Source organism: Acyrthosiphon pisum, chromosome A1 (assembly GCF_005508785.2).
Source record: "Acyrthosiphon pisum isolate AL4f chromosome A1, pea_aphid_22Mar2018_4r6ur, whole genome shotgun sequence".
In the NCBI taxonomy this organism is placed as follows: Eukaryota; Metazoa; Arthropoda; class Insecta; order Hemiptera; family Aphididae; genus Acyrthosiphon; species Acyrthosiphon pisum.
In genome coordinates this window covers 156707889-156726054 of record NC_042494.1, presented here as the reverse complement: position 1 = coordinate 156726054, position 18166 = coordinate 156707889, and the positions used below count along the sequence as shown (strand labels likewise).

Genomic DNA, 18166 nt, shown 5'->3' with positions numbered 1-18166 from the left:
GCCCAAACAAACAGGAAAAGTCAAATAACTGAGAAGACTGATTTATTTTTCAATGTACATAATATTAATTTACATACATGTTGGTATAATTACATATTATTGTAATATTTGGGCTATGGCATTTTTGAGTTTGTAACGTATGAACTACATGGTGAATTAACAGTTCTGAAACAAAATAATAAACAAAGATATTGTAATGAATATTAATTTGAGCTTATAAGTCATAATAGGTAGTATTGCAGTAACAACTAATTACTGAGGAATAAACTTCAATACTTGAACCACTGAATCACACATGCTTTAAGTTATAAACTTATAACTGTATAATATTACGTTTGAAATGCATTTTTGTGCGTGATTAATATTATTGTATAGGTTTCTACAACCTTAATCAAAAATAATTCTATATTTTGATAATTTATATTATTTTTCACAAATCAAATAAAATTGTATTTTATATGGTAGAAACGTAGGAAAATAATATATTTTATAATATTAAATTGTACTTTGTTTATAGCTAAGTTGAGACAAAAAAATAAGTTTTCAAAAGTTATTACGGTATAATATAATTATTCAAAATTAGGTTATTTATTTAAATACTACAATATATCTCTATAAGTATATCTACTGAAATAATTTTCCGATATTAAATTTTGCATTTGTGTGATTTAGCTGATTAATGAAATAATACAAACAGTGAAAACACAAAAAAAAAAAAATAACAATTGAATATATTGAGAAAAACAAATTATAACGAATGGTATATAAGTTAAATTTTATATTTACCTAACCACCAAAAATTATAATTAATACTATTATCATACATAGGTGCCTATTATTATAATAATATGCTTAGTTACAGACACTCACCATTAATTGGCTGGTGGCTGGGGTGGCTTTTGCGACCTTGTTGATGGCCTTAGGAGATTGGACTTCTCCGACGACCACGATGTTCATGGATACCTTTTCTGCGCCCATTTTTGATTTTGGTTGGTTTTCGTGGAATGAAATAGAGTGAAGACTGCAACGAAAATAAAACAAACGAATAAGTTTTGGTCTATAATCTAATGAAAACGTGTTATAACGCGTATCAAAATATACGAATAATGAATATTGAATAATGATAATATTGTCATTGTTGTTTAGTAAGTACTCACCAAAGAATAGATTTGCACAAAAAAAAATGTTTTATGCCGGAATCGAGAAGCCGGATGCCTTTTTATACATACATCCGAGGCTGCCGAGGAAAGTGGGGCGTCGTGGCATGATTATACTGATATTATTATTAAAAATGCGATAAAACGCATGTTTGCGTGAATTTTATTCGTATAATTTCAACGAAACTGACGAATTGTAAATTTTTAAATCGCATGTCTTATAAAGAATAACGCGAGTAAAAGGTTATTTTAAAAGTTGTATCGACATTAAAAACGAAAATATATTTTATGTTGATGTTGATTCTTATTATAGAATATATTACCTTCATCATAACTTTAGAATAAAAAAAATGATTTATGTATAATACAGGAAACCAGCGGCGAACCTAGGGGAGAGGTAATAAAAAATGCCCTAAATATAGGCCATTATAGTGTATGAAAAATAATTTTTTTAAAACTCAATTTAAAGGTCCATAATTTCGCCTATTATATATAATATGATTTTGAAGATAAATAAATGATCTATGGATTGCAATAAAATCTATACATATATTATTACAATAAATAATATACATTGTTTTAAAATTGTATAGTGAAATGATTAAAATAAATTAAATCATAAAAGTCAATTTTTCTGTTCTTTTTTTGGTAATTCTTATTACATCTTCACTGGTTATGATGGAATATAATGTCTTAGGTACTATTAACGTGTGGTAAACCAAATTATGGTTTGAGATTAAAACTGTATGTTTTTATTCATTAAAGTAAAAACTTAAAAAATTATATATTTTTTAAAAAAATTGGTTTTTAACGACTTGAAAACATGTACATATTTTTTTTTCAAAAATGTCTATTATACTTTTGAAATAATGAGTGTTTTTTTATTAAATGTATCATCTATACTATATAGTGTATAGTAAGGTTTAGTAGGTACCATATAGGTTGTAGTAAGTTGTACTTCATCAAATTCGTATATTTCCTCTATACCTAAATTATGTTTTAATAGCGAAAACCAGTGAGTTGTAATACTAACAACCTATTCTCAAGACTTTAAAAACGAAAATTAGAATTCATTTAAAAAATTAAATTTAGATTTCGTTTCGCATTTAATAAAAACTATCTTTATGTTTTATTTGATGAATTACAATAAAAATATTTTATGTTTAAAATAATATATTAAGTGTTTTGAGATGTGCCTATCTATGTATTATGATGATTGCAATTTATATTGATTATCTTGATATTATGCAATTTATTGAAGAGCTCCCCCCCCCAAAAAAAACCAAATACAATGGTATACAATATTGAATGACCAGTATTAATTAATGAGTTGATCTCTTGAATTAATTTTAAACATTCAATATAGTTCCTACAAACTTACAAATTATAAAATAAATTTTGTTAATATTATATTACATATATTATATATAATAATTGAGCACTATCGGAAATCGGAATAGGTTCAATACGAAATTTATTAATTCTAAATATCGGAATATGAGTACCTACTACCTATGTTATTATGTTTCAATAGTATAGGTATACAAAGATGAACATTAACTAGTTAAAAAGTTATTATTTTTGTTAACTTAACTAAGTAGTTGATTTTCTTAGCAAATGTATATAATTGTATAACTAGCCGATGTATTCATTTTGGCACCTTAGCTTTTTCCAGTTTATGTCAAAAACACACCAAGTTAAAATCATCTTTGCACATGCTATAATTGCAGGTACCTATAAGTTAAAATTAATGAATTATTTTTTATGTAATCACACAATGTATACAATGAATTTTAATAAAATACCAAATACTTAATCCTTGATTTAATGAATAAGTTAGCACAATAAAAGTATGTAATTGCCTAAATCATTACTAGTATTGCAACATTAGAAGGTATAGTAAGACAACAAAATGTTTATTGTTATTATTTAAAAATTCGTAAGTTGCTGAATTTATTATTCTTGACCCAGCAGGGGACAAATACATTAATACACACCTTATTTTAGTTAAAGTTTAGTTAGTATCTTTTAATTTTTTCCTAATTAACTTTACGCTTTCGAGTTAAATATATTGTTTGTTAATTATTAGCTTATAAATAAACGTAGGTACATAACGTTTATATTATATTTACTTGACCCAACTTTAGTAGGTACCTAATATGTAATCAATGAGACTATTTACTCAGTTTTAAAACCAGTCCCTACATACAATATTACAAAGTCACATTGTCGCTACATATCGAGTCCTCGAATGATAACAATACTCTGTACTTACTCAAAACAGTGACTTTGAATGCAAAATGTAACTCTTAATTAATAATAACAGTAATAATTTACGTTGTAGGTACTTGTAAAATATATAATTATCTAAAATAAAACAGTTTACATTCTACTTTATATTTTGTATAAACTCTAATACTTTTAAACTGGACCTATAAATTTGAAATGAAAAAAAAAATTGGCCAAATTGGTCCAGGCGTTGTTGAGTTGTGCGCTTACCAACACATTTTGCGATTCATTTTTATATTATAGATTAGGTATAAGGTAAACATATATTTTCAAAATCAGGACAAATTTAGCAGCAACAAAAATAGTTGATTAGTTTTATTTTGACCAAATTCAACCATCATCGCTTCATCCGTCGTTGCTTTTGACTTGGAAATCTATTGATTTAGTACGTCCAAAAGGGGTGGTTAAAGTCCATTAGACCCCATCCCTGGATACACTACTGCGTTTTACGATTGTTATACGATTATTCCCCATAACGATATACCTTCATAATATTTAAATATTATGATAATGCAGTAAATTTCAGTGAAGATCTACAATTGATTATACAGGTAATTTATATACTAATTCTTACTAATATAATTTTTCGTTTCTTTATTCATTGTTTACCTTGACGCGCAGGTACAATTTCTTTCAAAATTCCCTATGAATACTGTCACGTCGTATTCGACTGTATATAATAGTATAATATTAATCGTAAAACTGTGTCAAAAAAGCCTCCTGTGACCAATATAATATAATATATACTCGTAATACATATTATTATGATCCAACGTCTTAAGCAATTTGTGTTATTCTGCTGCAGTCATTGTGTATTATTATATATTATTATAAAATATATAATAATATTACATGGTGCGAGCATATTGTAGTTTGAACTTACCCAATCTATCACAATGTGTAGCATTATATTAATAGTAATAATATCAATAATGGTGTAAACACAATAACAATAATACCTATAACGCCGAACCAGGACGTGGCACCACTTTGTCGGCGACCAACGGCCGTTCGTCGTTGTGCGATCATACCATGCCATCCGACGCTAATCAGGGGTATAAATAGGAGACCGATTCATCGATTCCGGCATAACACATTTTTTGTGCAAATCTATTCTTTGGTGAGTACTTAACCTGCGAAACAATAACGGCAACTTTTATGTTTTGTTTTCGTTTTAGCGTTATTACACAACGCTCGAAATTTAAACGTCTGTTTGATTTTGATTTTTTGTATCTTTCAGTCTTTTACTCTATTTCACTCCAAGAAAAACCAACCAAAACCAAAAATGGGCGCAGAAAAGGTATCCATGAACATCGTTGTCGTCGGTGAAGTCCAATCTTGTAAGGCCATCAACAAGGTCGCCAAAGCCGCACCAGCCACCAGCCACCAATTGATGGTGAGTTTAAAGCTCCACACGTATATTAATTATAATATTCATTAAAAATTCGAAGGGTGCAATATATTATATTTATAAGCTCACTACACAGGATACAGGAAGACCTGATAGATGAAATAACTTTTGTTCTAATCAATATTTGTTTTTATGTATATAGTTTATAGTCACTTGCGCTACACGTATATGATATATAAAAACAATTATAATTTTTTTTTAATTGTGAAAATAAAAAAAATTAATTTAAATTAAATCAAGTGGTTTATATGTTGAGTAAATTAATTTAAAACGTAATAACTTTTTTCAAAATATTATTTTTGCGAATTTCCTGACATGAGTATATTTCTTTAGTTATTTACTAACCATAATATTATAATTTTCACAATTTTTGTCATATGTTTAAGTAGCATTATTTTGTTAGGTCTTCTTGTTACATTCTGTATATTAAGTAGGTATATATAAAAATGTCTAGGAAACTTACACTATTGTTTAGAGAGGAGAGACCCAAAATCTCGTTGAGTCTTTTGTATCATATAAATAATTAAAATTAATTAACCACAAAATGTCAAAATGTTATTATGTAGCTTAAATATATTTAAGGTTTTTCTAATTTGTAGTGTAGCAGTATAATATTATTCTCCTAAATTCCTAAATATTATAATGATCATATTGTTTTTTGTTTTTTTTTTTTGATACCGACTTATGATAGGTACACGATAAATAAATGACTAGTATAACTTATAATCTAATTTATAATTATTATTACATACCGCTGTGTTCAATATTTATTTTGCACTATGCTTATTTATTTTGTTTCAGAACTGTTAATTCAAAATGTAATTCATCCATCGCAAACTCAAAAATGCCATAGCCCAAACAGTACGTGTATCTAATCAATATCATGTATTGACATAACAAAATATACCAATCTTTTCCGTAATTTACTTTGTTTTTTGATTACCTCATTATACATTTATTTAGTTTTAAGAAACATTATCCAAATATATAACGTACCTATACTATCATAGTACGCGAATATTATTTTTACAAAACATTAAAAAAGGTTCGTTTATTGTTTATTATCATATTGTATGATAGCCATGGTACAATAACAGCTTAGAATGCATGGATCATATGCAACCTGTAAACAAAAGTGTAGTAAAATTAATGTATAATATGATTTAAGAGTAATTTTTTTTTTTTGATTTTATTTGTATAATATAAACACACTAAAATATATAATATATAAATACAATTATCTACTTATTTAAGCCGATGCTTGTGATAAAATAGAGAGTTAGCTTTTAAGTTGGAATAAGAAATATTACTTAAAATTAATACCGATAATTAATATCTCGTAATACTGTGATAAATTGTATATTCACTATATTATAATGTTAATCATAACCTATAATCATGATATTGATAGTGTGTAATTGAGATTACAAGTCACTAGGTACAGGAGATGCATCCTAGCGCAATCATTACTCCGCGAGGTCCATGTTGTTGGACCATATTATAGGTAATAATTGATAAGTGATAAGTAAAATTTGATATTATTCAACTATTATAGGTATACAACTGTTATTTATTAATTTCAATTTATGGTGACATTGATGACATAAATAATATGTATTTAAAATGTACCTATGTACCTACCTATCTCATATAATAAATAATCAATATACTATAGGAACAATGATTACGATTATAATGATCATTGATCAGATATGGTATGATTTCGCTCCAAATGATTTCGTCTAAAATAAAACACCAAAAAAAAAAAAAACAATAAATCCCGATAATTATACTGGTTTGTTAATTAACCACTGTTATTTACTACCTATAGGAAATAACGTTATTTTGATGTTAACCATAATTTACTGTATATACTTCTATTTTCAATTTACTCATTGCATAATATATTTATCTATTATATAACATTTTTTTTGTATATTTACATCTTACAGGCATAAAAAAATGAAACTATCATATTATGTGAATTGCTAAAAAAGTACAAAGAAAAAGTCTTGATTTATAAATATTATAAAATATATAATGAAAGGTAAAATAATATATGATATAATGTAAAATCAATAATACTGAAAAATAATTTGTCGATATAGAACATGAATGATATGAGAATTTACCTATAATATAATTTAAGACTAATGTTTCGTTAATATTTATTTCGTTTACGAATACAATTGTCAATATTATAATTAAAAATTCTTCCACTAATATTTCATTATTGGCCACTCTACAGCATATAAGTTTCTAAAACGTTCACCGGTGTTACCAAACTTCCGTCTTTTTGGTGCTGGAATCCATCCACTTCATTCTTATATGTACCACTATTTTAGCTCTATTTACTCCTAACTAATATTCCTAACTCTTCACGCATTTTAGAAATTAACTTCTGGACTCTTGGGTGCGCCTGTCCAACAAGATACATAAGACGGTTATTTCAACTCTTGCAAATATTATTAGTGCGATGTTGACAGTCTTCGTAGCTTCATAAACGTTCTATATTTCTAATGAAAATACAATTTTTTTTATTATATGTTATATTCATACTTTTCCCTGGCTTTCCATAGTACTATTGACGTGTGTGGAATCAAAATAATCAAGAACGCCACTGAAGCTGCTTCTGTTCTCTTTCATTCCGTCGTAAACTTTATTTATTGGAAAAAATGACAACCTGTCTAATATAGATTGAATGAAAAAAATCAAAGTAGACTTTTTTTCTGTTTATTCATTTTGTGGTCGGACTATTTTTCCGGCAAAAAATCAAATCGGAATTTTTTCCTCGGACTTCTCTTCCGGGATTTATTATAATAACCTTAATTTTATCCAACACTAAATATAACATTTTTCTTCTACAATTTTTTTCAAAAATGATTGTGTATTTTTCAATACTCGGAAATATCGGAAACCTCAAAATCTATTGAATTCCTTTCCAAATATTAGATTTGGTTGGTGCTTTCATTGGTTTTCATTTTAGTTAGGAGCCGCCAAAAATAAAACAATAAACAATTCTTTCATTCAACGCGTGCAAGCAAAAGCAATAAATATTCTTTACGGGCAATAACCCGTTAGCTAGTGCATGTATATAATATTATATATATAATATAATATATAAATAAATAAAATACTTGCATTTATTTTTCGATGCAGTAAAAATTACAATGACGGTTTACCATGATAAATAAATTATCGACAATCGATTTTTGATTTATCTCGCAAAAAAATATTTTATAATGATTGATTAAGTGGACCATAAAATATATCAAACAAATATTATAATTAATTATGCTAATATAATATCATTTAAACCACATTTAGTCTTACTCGCATTAACACTGCAGGTGGGTACTCTTAAAATTGCTTTATTCAACCCTCGTAAGCACTCAATTATAATTTATAATATTATGTTTATTATGCATATTGTGTATTATTGAGCTTACGTTGTAATTGGAACTATTCTGTTTCGTTTTACTTAATTTATAATGTGGGAGATCCACCGGGTGAATTATATTAATAGTACCTAATAAATATTTTAATATTCATAAGACAATAAAGTATGGCATATTTCTGTAACCAGCTGTAATGTAAAAAGATATCATGTAGGGTAATCAACTATATAGATATCGCCACCTAAGAACCATCATGGCCAATCTCAGTTTTCCCAACTTTTCAGGGTGAACAAAAAACAGTTTTTTTTGTTAGGAATTTTAAATGTTGGTATACCTTTTGACATTAATTAACTCTAAAATGTTTCATCTTATTGTCAATAATAATTATAATATTAGTAAAACTAATTTCATCGAATTATTGGCTGCTGACGGCTCTCTATTTACTATTATTGGTGGCAGTTCCGATATTTTTAGATTGGCCATGATAACATAACATACCACTGATAACAATCTTAGATAGGCCATGATACCACCTATGATACCACTAATAAAAATTTTAGATAGGCCATGATGACATTTGGAATTTTTACAGCGAACCTAACGGTCAAACATCAAAACTAATCACTTGGTCTCGCGTGTCTCGAAAATACGAATCTATTGATATATAAAACGCATATTTGAATTTTTTGAGATTGGCCATGATGGTTCTTAGGTGACGATATATATCTACTTTAATTTAAAAAATAAATAAAAATAATACCAATTAATTTTAAAGACATACATGTTTATCACACATCAATCTACCGAGAGTCTTTACAATCAAATAACACAACATTAACAAAATAAAGTTTTTGTTTTCAGCGAAATTATGGTCCGATGAAATCAATGATAATATTATTTATACATAATATGGTGTGTTGTTAATCATTAATAATTAGCGTTCACCTATATTATACACGTTTGACTTTGGTCGTTAGAACTCTGATAAAAAAAAATGCGATTACCAAACACATCGGAACATGATATAGATGGACGCTATATATATCCAAACGACACCTACTTTGTATTTGTATACGATATCGAAACTAAATCGGTGTGCTGGCATTGATTGACGGTATATATTATACGAAATAATATCTATTTTATAGAATAATTTGATCGGTATCCCCGCAAGACAAAGCTCTTTTATAATAATATACATTTTGGCACACGCGTAGTAGTCGGATAAGGTCGACGTAATAATAATGGGCCGGAAATGGTAATTTTCGAACGAACGCTGTTTATCGAGACAAATGCGAGTGTCGTCTGCGAAAATTGTGTCTGGGATAGACGTACCCGGCAACGTGCGAATTATGAAACGTTTATAATATAATATATAGGTATATATATACATATGCGCACTCGAGTTGACACGAGCAGCTATCTGACGTCAAGTCTCGCACGTGATTAAATTATACGTCATCTGTTTACTATATATATTTTATATATTACCGCAAAAAAGGTACAGCCGCAACTGCATTTTAATACGATAAATATATTTTCAAAACGGATTTAAGTCCCGTATAGGTACCAACAACATATATTCATACAACAAAAAATATTATATTTCTTAGTGTTTTAGATTCTGAGCAAAAAGATGAAAATGTATTGATTTTACAATGATTAGTGTTTTTAGTTATTTTTTATTTTTATTTTTCCTTCTGTCACCACATTCTGGAGCAGTAAACATAGGTACATGATTTTCAAGATTTCAACGTTGAGCGTGATTGCTGGTAGAACATTTTATCTGGTTGGTTTTCGGGAGCGGGGAGGAGGGAGTCAAAAGTAAAAATGTCCTAGTATTTAACCAAGTACTTGTGCGATAAAATAAAAAAAAATTATGAAAAACTGGAATTTTTTGAATTTTAGAAAATGCTAATTTGGTTTTTTGTTGTAACTCAAAAGTGAAGAAATGTAGAAACTAGAAATTCTCACAAAATATTCGAGTTATATTAGAATTCATTAAACATGATATAAATTTAAAAGTATTTATGGTATTTTTGTACGGTTTGTGAGTACCTATTTAAAATTTTATATTTTTTATTTTATATTTATATTTAAGTTTTTGAATTTAAATTAAATTTAATATGTATGATACAACATGTGTACCTCCCCCCATGAGCAACAGCGCCAGCTAAATTAAATCATAGTTGGGTCATTGACTTAGAGAGTACTTAGGTAAGACGATAGCAGGTTTGGCTAGGATACGCTTAGGATACGACAAAGTGGTGCCCGACGTTGAACTCGGAACTCACGAGTCCGAGATCAAGAGGCTCGTGCTCTAATTACATATTTGAATATTTTATAGTTAAATAATGAAAAATGCTCCAATTTGAACTAAAAAAATATTTTGACCAGACATAGTATCAAACAATTATTAAAATCTAAAAAACGACAATATTTAATGACATAAATTATTTCTGTGTTAAAAATTAGAAAAATATTTTTTTTAATTGGCTTATGACAATTTTTTCTTTTATAGGTAAGTTATGTAATATTATGAATTTATCACTATTTTCTAAGTTGTTTGTCTTACGTTCTTTATTACTTTTAATTTAACATATTTTATAATATTCTGTTTAGAACGCATGTTGAATATCAATAACTTTATGAAGTAGCTGATGGTAAGCAAAACAAAAAGTACATTTCTTACGAAATTATTTTTATGAACTACGTAATTTCGAGTTACTAATCGGTTTGTATTGTGTATCATATGTGCATTTTGTAAATCGACTAATTGTGCAGTGCACTATGTATAAAGTATAAAACATCAGCCCACAATAATAATATCAAAATCACGCCACGTCCGAGCCATAAAATTATAATCACGCCACGTCCGTCCCACTTCTATCAATCCTCGAGAGATTAGCGTATAAAAGGGCGCTCGGGATCTCGATTTCGGCATAACGCATTTTTTGTGCAATTCTATTCTTTGGTGAGTATAATGTGATTTATGAATAATAATGGTTTCAGTTGGTCGTCCGAATGACCATTAATTCTTATTTTTTTTTTTGTGCTTTCAGTTTTCACTTCGTATTTTATTCCACGAAAACCAACCAACATCAAAAATGGGCGCTGAAAAGGTATCCATGAACATTGTTGTCGTCGGACAAGTCCAATCTCCCAAGGCCATCAACAAGGTCGCCAAAGCCGCCCCAGCTACCAGCCAATCGATGGTGAGTACCTACTTACAATATTATAAACCTACAGTTGTACCTACCTACGATAAGTATCATTTTCGGTGATCGTAGAAATGATCTATACCGGCATTTGTTTTAATTCTATTTGATTTTATTAGTAATCAATACACATATTGTTCTCATTTTAACTCTATTATATCCACGCGTATATATTAAATCATAAAATAAATATCAATTCAATAGTAACGGATAGAAAATATAAATCAGGTATGAAAAACAATCAAGTTGACTATTTTTCCTATCAAAAAGTATGATAACATTATAAAAAAAATCCATCATTTAAGACAAGATTGTAATTATTCCGAAAAAAATTATCAATAAAGTATTAATTTAATAAGTATTATAAAATATAAGTCAGTTTTAAGAATAAAAATATGTTTGTTTTTGTTTAAATACTGTCTACACATGCTACAAAGTAAAACTCTTTTTTTTTTTTTTTTTTCTTAATAACGCAAATCTGCTTTCAAGTTTAAATCATTATAATATTAATTATAGTTGGATAGATATGTTTTAACATATAAAGACCAACTTGCGCGGGGCCTTGACTGAAAAATAAATTAATTTTTCAAACCCTTTTTCATAAAGAAAATGTTTAAACGACTTAGTATAATTAGTTACAAACGTCGCCTATTGAATAATTTAGCGTGGTGTTATAATTAATTTGATATTTCTTTAAATTAATAAATCAACATTTAATGTACCTACCTACTTAGAACTTGAAATTTATAATATGTACATAATATTTTCTTTATTGATAATAAACTCTCAGCAGGAAGGCCATTGGAAAGTGTGACTATAGTGACATATTATAATAATATGATTTATATTAAGAGGTTTCAGTTAAAAAAAAATAATCAATACCTAAACAATATAGCAATAAATATAATACAAATAGTTAACACGAGTAGCCCTAGATAAATTCTTCGATCCCAAAAGGTAAATTTAAATAAATAGCATACCTTAATACATGTATAATATATACTATACCCGTTTTACAGACATAATTTTAACAACTATAGTTTGTTTAAACCATTCATACAAATGAGAGTAGAAACAAATTATACAACGTTTTAATTTCTAATTTTTAAACATTTGAGTGTAATGATTAATGGTTAACTGTATAATACATTTTTGTTTCAGATCTGTTAAATAATGTAGTTCATCCATTACAAACTCAAGAATGCCATAATCCAAACAATACGTCATGTAATTAATATATTATAATATGTATTGACATTGCTAAATAAAACAGACTCTTCCGTTAAGCGTTCGTTATATTTTTTTTTATTTATATTTATCATAACTACCTATTTGATAAATGTCAACCCGGTAATATTACATGATAAATCAATATTATGTCAGCAAATACAAAATAGTAGCAAAGGTCTATCGGTGATATCAGTTTACAATTTCTTTAAATAATAATTATATTATCAAAAACATTCAAGAAATATTTTAAATCACAATCAACAATATTATAAATAAAACTATAGTTTGTTATTGCATTGCATTGTTATTAAAATGGCATTGATCTTGCAGGAGAGCGTAAAAATTAATAAAGCAGGGAAACATAGGTAACAGAAAAAATTGATAATATATAAAAAATTTTAATTTATAAAGTTTCTAATCTATGAAAATATTATTGTAGATATTATTTGGTAACGTGATAACACGTTTGTTTATTGTGTTTGTTTCTATGTAAATAGGCATATATATTCGTTTCTACATTATCTTACAATAACACACCAATTTTGTTGCATTCAATTATTAATATAATAGTATAACAAAATATATAACTGCAATTAACAAAATGGACATCTGTGTTGATCCTTTCCCGATAGTAAATACATTTAACCTCGATTACTTGTTTCAAAAATGTTCACTGTGCGTGAAAAATGCTTACCACGATTGCGATAGGGTATGCAAGTACATCGAACAGATAATACAATTATCTACCAACTGCAGTCTAGTAAGTCGTGTTTTCGTTACAATAATATTATCACGGTGTTATGTACACAAATATCCTGTTAGAATTATTTGTCGTTGCAATGTTTTAGTGTATAAATTACAATTTATTTTTTTCAAATCATTAACATACAATTTAAAGCATTCGCTGTGGAACAAATACACAATCTCCGATACTTATAAAAAAAAACAACCAATAATATTATAAATATTTCACTTGACTAATGGTTTTTATGTAAGGAACCACACACGCACGTCATAGACATTAAAAAAAGTACTTTTTCAACTAATTTCACCGGGTAATTCGTTTTTAAAATCCTGTCCGATTTAAATAAATTATACATAATTTGAATCGCGAGTCGATGACCAATAATTGATTTTTACTTAGTTTTGTTTCAAATGTTTACTAATTCACAGTAGGTACCAACTTTAAGACGTTGTACTTTCTAATGACATAATATGAAACACTTTGGAATCGAATAGTATACGTGCACAACTATATATATCAACATATTATATAATATTATATTTAAAAAAGCGGGTAAGTGGATGTCGCTCTGCTGTACAGTAGGTTACAAGTGGGTCACTGCAGTATAATGGATTATATTAAATTTGAATTCAATGACATAATATCATTGTATACGAAAAACTATTCTGAGTGGAGACGGTTTGTCAGTGTGGATATTTTATATAATTATATTTAATATATTGTTATTACTATTATTATTTATACGGTAGCCGGTAAGTTGAATTAATATTATAAAATTACCACAAAACGACTAAAATCGTTATTCTTGGTTATTTAATATGAATTTTGGTCCAAACTTGAACATAAAATAACTATATTATAAAGAAATATTTTTGAGATTTTTTGGTAACAGAATAACCTAATACGTGGAACTTTCTTTTACATTTTCAATCTTACCTATAAAAGTTGAAAACTTTTTAAATTTTTAACTACAAAATAATTTTTAATTTTTAAATTTGATAGATTTTGTAAAAAATCGAACTTTAAATGTTTGTAAAAAATTGTGCTTATGTATTTTAAATATTTTTCAACTGCTATTGAAACAATATATCAGGAGCCTTGTATACGTTTTTCAAGCTTTTCGACTCAACGAATAAAATTTAATTGACATTTATAGACAAAAAAAAAAAATTAGAAACTTAAAATGTCCGCAAGCCACTAAAACAAGTCAAAATATTTTTAAAATTTTATCGTGTACAGAAAATGCTAATATAAACATTTAAAGAAAATTTCATGTGTCAAGTTATTTGTCTTAGAGTAACACCAAAAACCAAAATCGATTTTTTCAAAAAACTATTTTGCGTACAACTTACTGTGGTGTTTCCTTAATTTTTTTTTTATTTTTCCCTGCGTATTTGAAAACTAATTAAGTTTTAACCTTCCAAATGCACCAACTATGTTCACTTCCCCATCAAACAAGATACTGTTGAAGAATATTGAAACAGTTTTACTGGCCAAAACGGTGATGACAGATATACAAAAAAAAATAATAATAAAAAAAAAACACAAATCATTTTTAAATCAATACATTCATCGCTCCGCTCAGAATCTAAAATGAGTTTCAATATATTTTATTTGTACAAAATATATCAATGTTTATTTTTCAACGTTTATCTAATAAATTAAAGATGAGTTTTTATAGCTTATACCCGGTCAAACCCTAGTCGCAATAAGTTATTACGGTTGTCAAATATGGCGTAGTATAAGGCAATAAAATGACAAGTTATTACAGGACCGATAAATTAAGCTAAGCCCCCTAACCTACGGCGTATAAGTGCATAATGTCCCTCATCGACGAGAAGCAGATACTACGAGGTTTCGGCCTGAGTGCATTGATCGACAATGGACAAAGCGAAAAAATACCTATAATAATAATATTGTTAGTTTACTGCAGTAATCGCAGACCGATTGTTTTCGCGCGTTAATATTGCATAATACGACCGATGTGGCGCGGAATTATCCGCGGAGACGATCGATTCATAGAAAGTTTTAATACCAGAGCACCGACCTGGTATATACCATATCTGGAATGAACATATTATGTGTCCGACTACCTACCTACAACCACTGTATGTCGGTACGCCGTTCTTTTTTTTCGTTTAGAAATTAAAACCAGTATTTATAAGTAGGTATAAGTAGGCATAAGTAGGCTAGCCGTGCACACTGCAATTGATATAATACTAAAGTTGTAATCGTTTTGTCAGTAGATACCTAATAATGATTAAGCTCAAAATATATAATATCGAATTGGGTATAAATAACTGTATAGGTAGTTATTATATTTTGTGTGTTTATATTTTATACGCTGAAGTCGCTTGACCATTTGTTTTATGCGAACGACATAATCGAGTATTTGGCTGAAAACTTTTCGATCGAACCGAAATATACACATTATCTCGATGGGATGTTGACCCTGTGTTTGATGCCGCCGACTCTAAACTCTGTGATGGAATGTTCAAATAAGCTACCGATATTAATACGGTTCTACGACGTAATGGGTGATAATATAATATAATATTACTATAATTATTGTTTTTGGTTTTCGAAATTGATTTGAAATATATTTCATCGATCAATAATTATAATTAATAATATACGTTTACTCATCCAACGAACGGTGCGTTAACGTGTGCAATATATATTATATTCATAGGCGCACATAAGGAGGGGGGTGATTAAGGGAGATTAGCATCCCTAGATTTCAAATAAATAAACACTCAGGGTTTGCGTATTGCATTTGTATTTAAAAATGTTTTTGAAGTGAATAGGCGACAGCGGACCGTTTAACACGCATTTAACGCTCAACGTAAATTAAATTAAGACACTTTTTTTATTTATACTCAATATTGTATACATTCGTTATTATTTATTTATATATTTATATATAATATATATTCCAATCAAAGATAAATATTCACTTCTGTCGTGTCTTCTGACACACACCCATGTCTTTTTTATATCTATGATGACTTGTTTTGAAAATATAGGTGCATATTATTGAATATATTTTAACAAATTGAACATCTTAAACTAAATTGTCTTCTCTAACTCTATAAATATACTATTGTCCTATATTATTATATTATAATATTTATTTTTGCATTTATTTCATTGATTTATAATTGTTATAATTGCGATATTATTATTAATTCGTTGTCTTAGTTGGATTATTCATTAAAATCTATATTTTTATTCAAATTATCATGACGTTATAACTTATAAGTTATGCGTATAAGTGTATGAGGAACATCAAATATAATTTTAGCACTGCTTAACTTTCACCTGATGTGCGTCCATGCATAACTTTTAAGTTTTATGAATAATATGGGATAAAAAAATGTCATGGAAAAAAAATAATAAGTTGTGATTCCGTTGTGCCGTAAAGCCAAATGCATTTGGTTGGTCCACGCGAATGCCGAACTCAATATTCTTCTGTTCGGCGTACTCCAATCGTCCATACTCAGGCGCCAAAGCGTGCCGGAAAACTCGGTCAGCTTGGGTTGTTGTCACGAAGCCGTAGGAATGAGCGATTTACCGAAAACATTGATGGAACTCATCGGGAACGTCACAAGCCAAACGTTTCTCGACGATTTATTGAAACTCTCGTACAACGTCGCGACCGTGTCCGATCAATCGGGTAAATTGTGAACACAGTATTATCGTATTGTTGATCGAAAAACTAACCATTTTTCCGAGACCACTGTACGTGTATACCTAAAAGATTTATTATATAGCTAATACATTTATTTTGGAAATAATTGACGCAACTGCGGTGGATTTGTTAGGAAAAAGGAAATATTGTATAAAATTGGAGATAGTCACAGAATTGTACTTAGGACAAAAACAATTTACCAATAGATAGAGATGGACTTACGGGGGTTTTCCACAAATCGCGTTGGCACAGTACTCGGATACTGGTACCGTCACAGGATACTTTATATACTTTTATTAGTAATTTCTTATTTTGGTAAGTTGACCTAATTTTCAACATACAACACAATATAGTGTGAATAGGTTCTTGTCGTTCCTTGTATAAATAGCTTACAATGGTTCTTATAAATATTTAAAAAAATTCATAATAGGCAAAAAATGATGACATTAATAATGGTGGAAAATGAAAATGTTTAAATGTCTACGGTTAATATTTTTAAATTACAACTAAATCACACACATCGTTTGATGAAAAATTATAATTTTATAATTTTAGTGTATGTAAGAACAAATAATTATGAGAAACGGTTTATTAAAATTGTATCGCTCTTAATTAAAAAAACTAACATTTTTTAAACATAACTACGTTTACAAAAAAGAATCAGAAACTTCAAATGACTTAAAATTGTTTATACAAGTGTTCAGTGGAAATTTCAAATCCCTAGATTATTGCTTTCTGAATCACAGTAGTAAAAAAGTTGAATTCGTCGAAAACTGGTGTTTCGTAAGACGTCAAGTCTTCTGCTTCCCGTATGCCCACAGTTTTTCGTTAGTTTTTCCAATACTTTATAGTTTTTCATATTTATAAAATAGTATTGTAAACCACGACTTTTATGTGATGGTCCAATGGTACCCAAATGATATTGCACACTGATTATCGCTCATTGAGCTAATTTACACTCTCATCACCTCCAATTCGTCATTTGTCAGAGAACTACATTCGGTTTGACATTTTTAAATTAAATAGT

At 28.1% G+C, this 18166-nt stretch overlaps 1 protein-coding gene and 2 long non-coding RNA genes across 3 annotated transcripts; 2 read left to right on the top strand and 1 right to left on the bottom strand.

The window, feature by feature from the left end:
- Positions 1–18: 18 nt before the first annotated feature.
- On the bottom strand, positions 19–1272 carry LOC103308397. Its single transcript, XR_510424.3, has 3 exons — positions 1158–1272; positions 871–1021; positions 19–165 (listed from the first exon to the last, which is right to left on the bottom strand). It is a non-coding gene; the product is annotated as an uncharacterized LOC103308397 (long non-coding RNA).
- A 2684-nt stretch (positions 1273–3956) lies between these two features.
- LOC100570877 lies at positions 3957–5779 on the top strand. Its single transcript, XM_029486399.1, has 4 exons — positions 3957–3961; positions 4365–4566; positions 4687–4842; positions 5659–5779. Exons 1-4 carry the CDS (start codon positions 3957–3959, stop codon positions 5665–5667), a joined length of 372 nt encoding a protein of 123 aa, XP_029342259.1. The 3' UTR covers positions 5668–5779.
- A 5356-nt stretch (positions 5780–11135) lies between these two features.
- Positions 11136–12759, top strand: LOC100570783. Its single transcript, XR_510423.3, has 3 exons — positions 11136–11229; positions 11318–11470; positions 12635–12759. It is a non-coding gene; the product is annotated as an uncharacterized LOC100570783 (long non-coding RNA).
- The last annotated feature ends 5407 nt before the right edge of the window (positions 12760–18166 follow it).

Excerpts from the sequence above, each read along its gene's own strand:
- LOC100570877 (XM_029486399.1), top strand. Across the intron at positions 4,567-4,686 it reads TTGTGCAAATCTATTCTTTG|TCTTTTACTCTATTTCACTC; the intron begins GTGAGTACTTAA and ends TGTATCTTTCAG.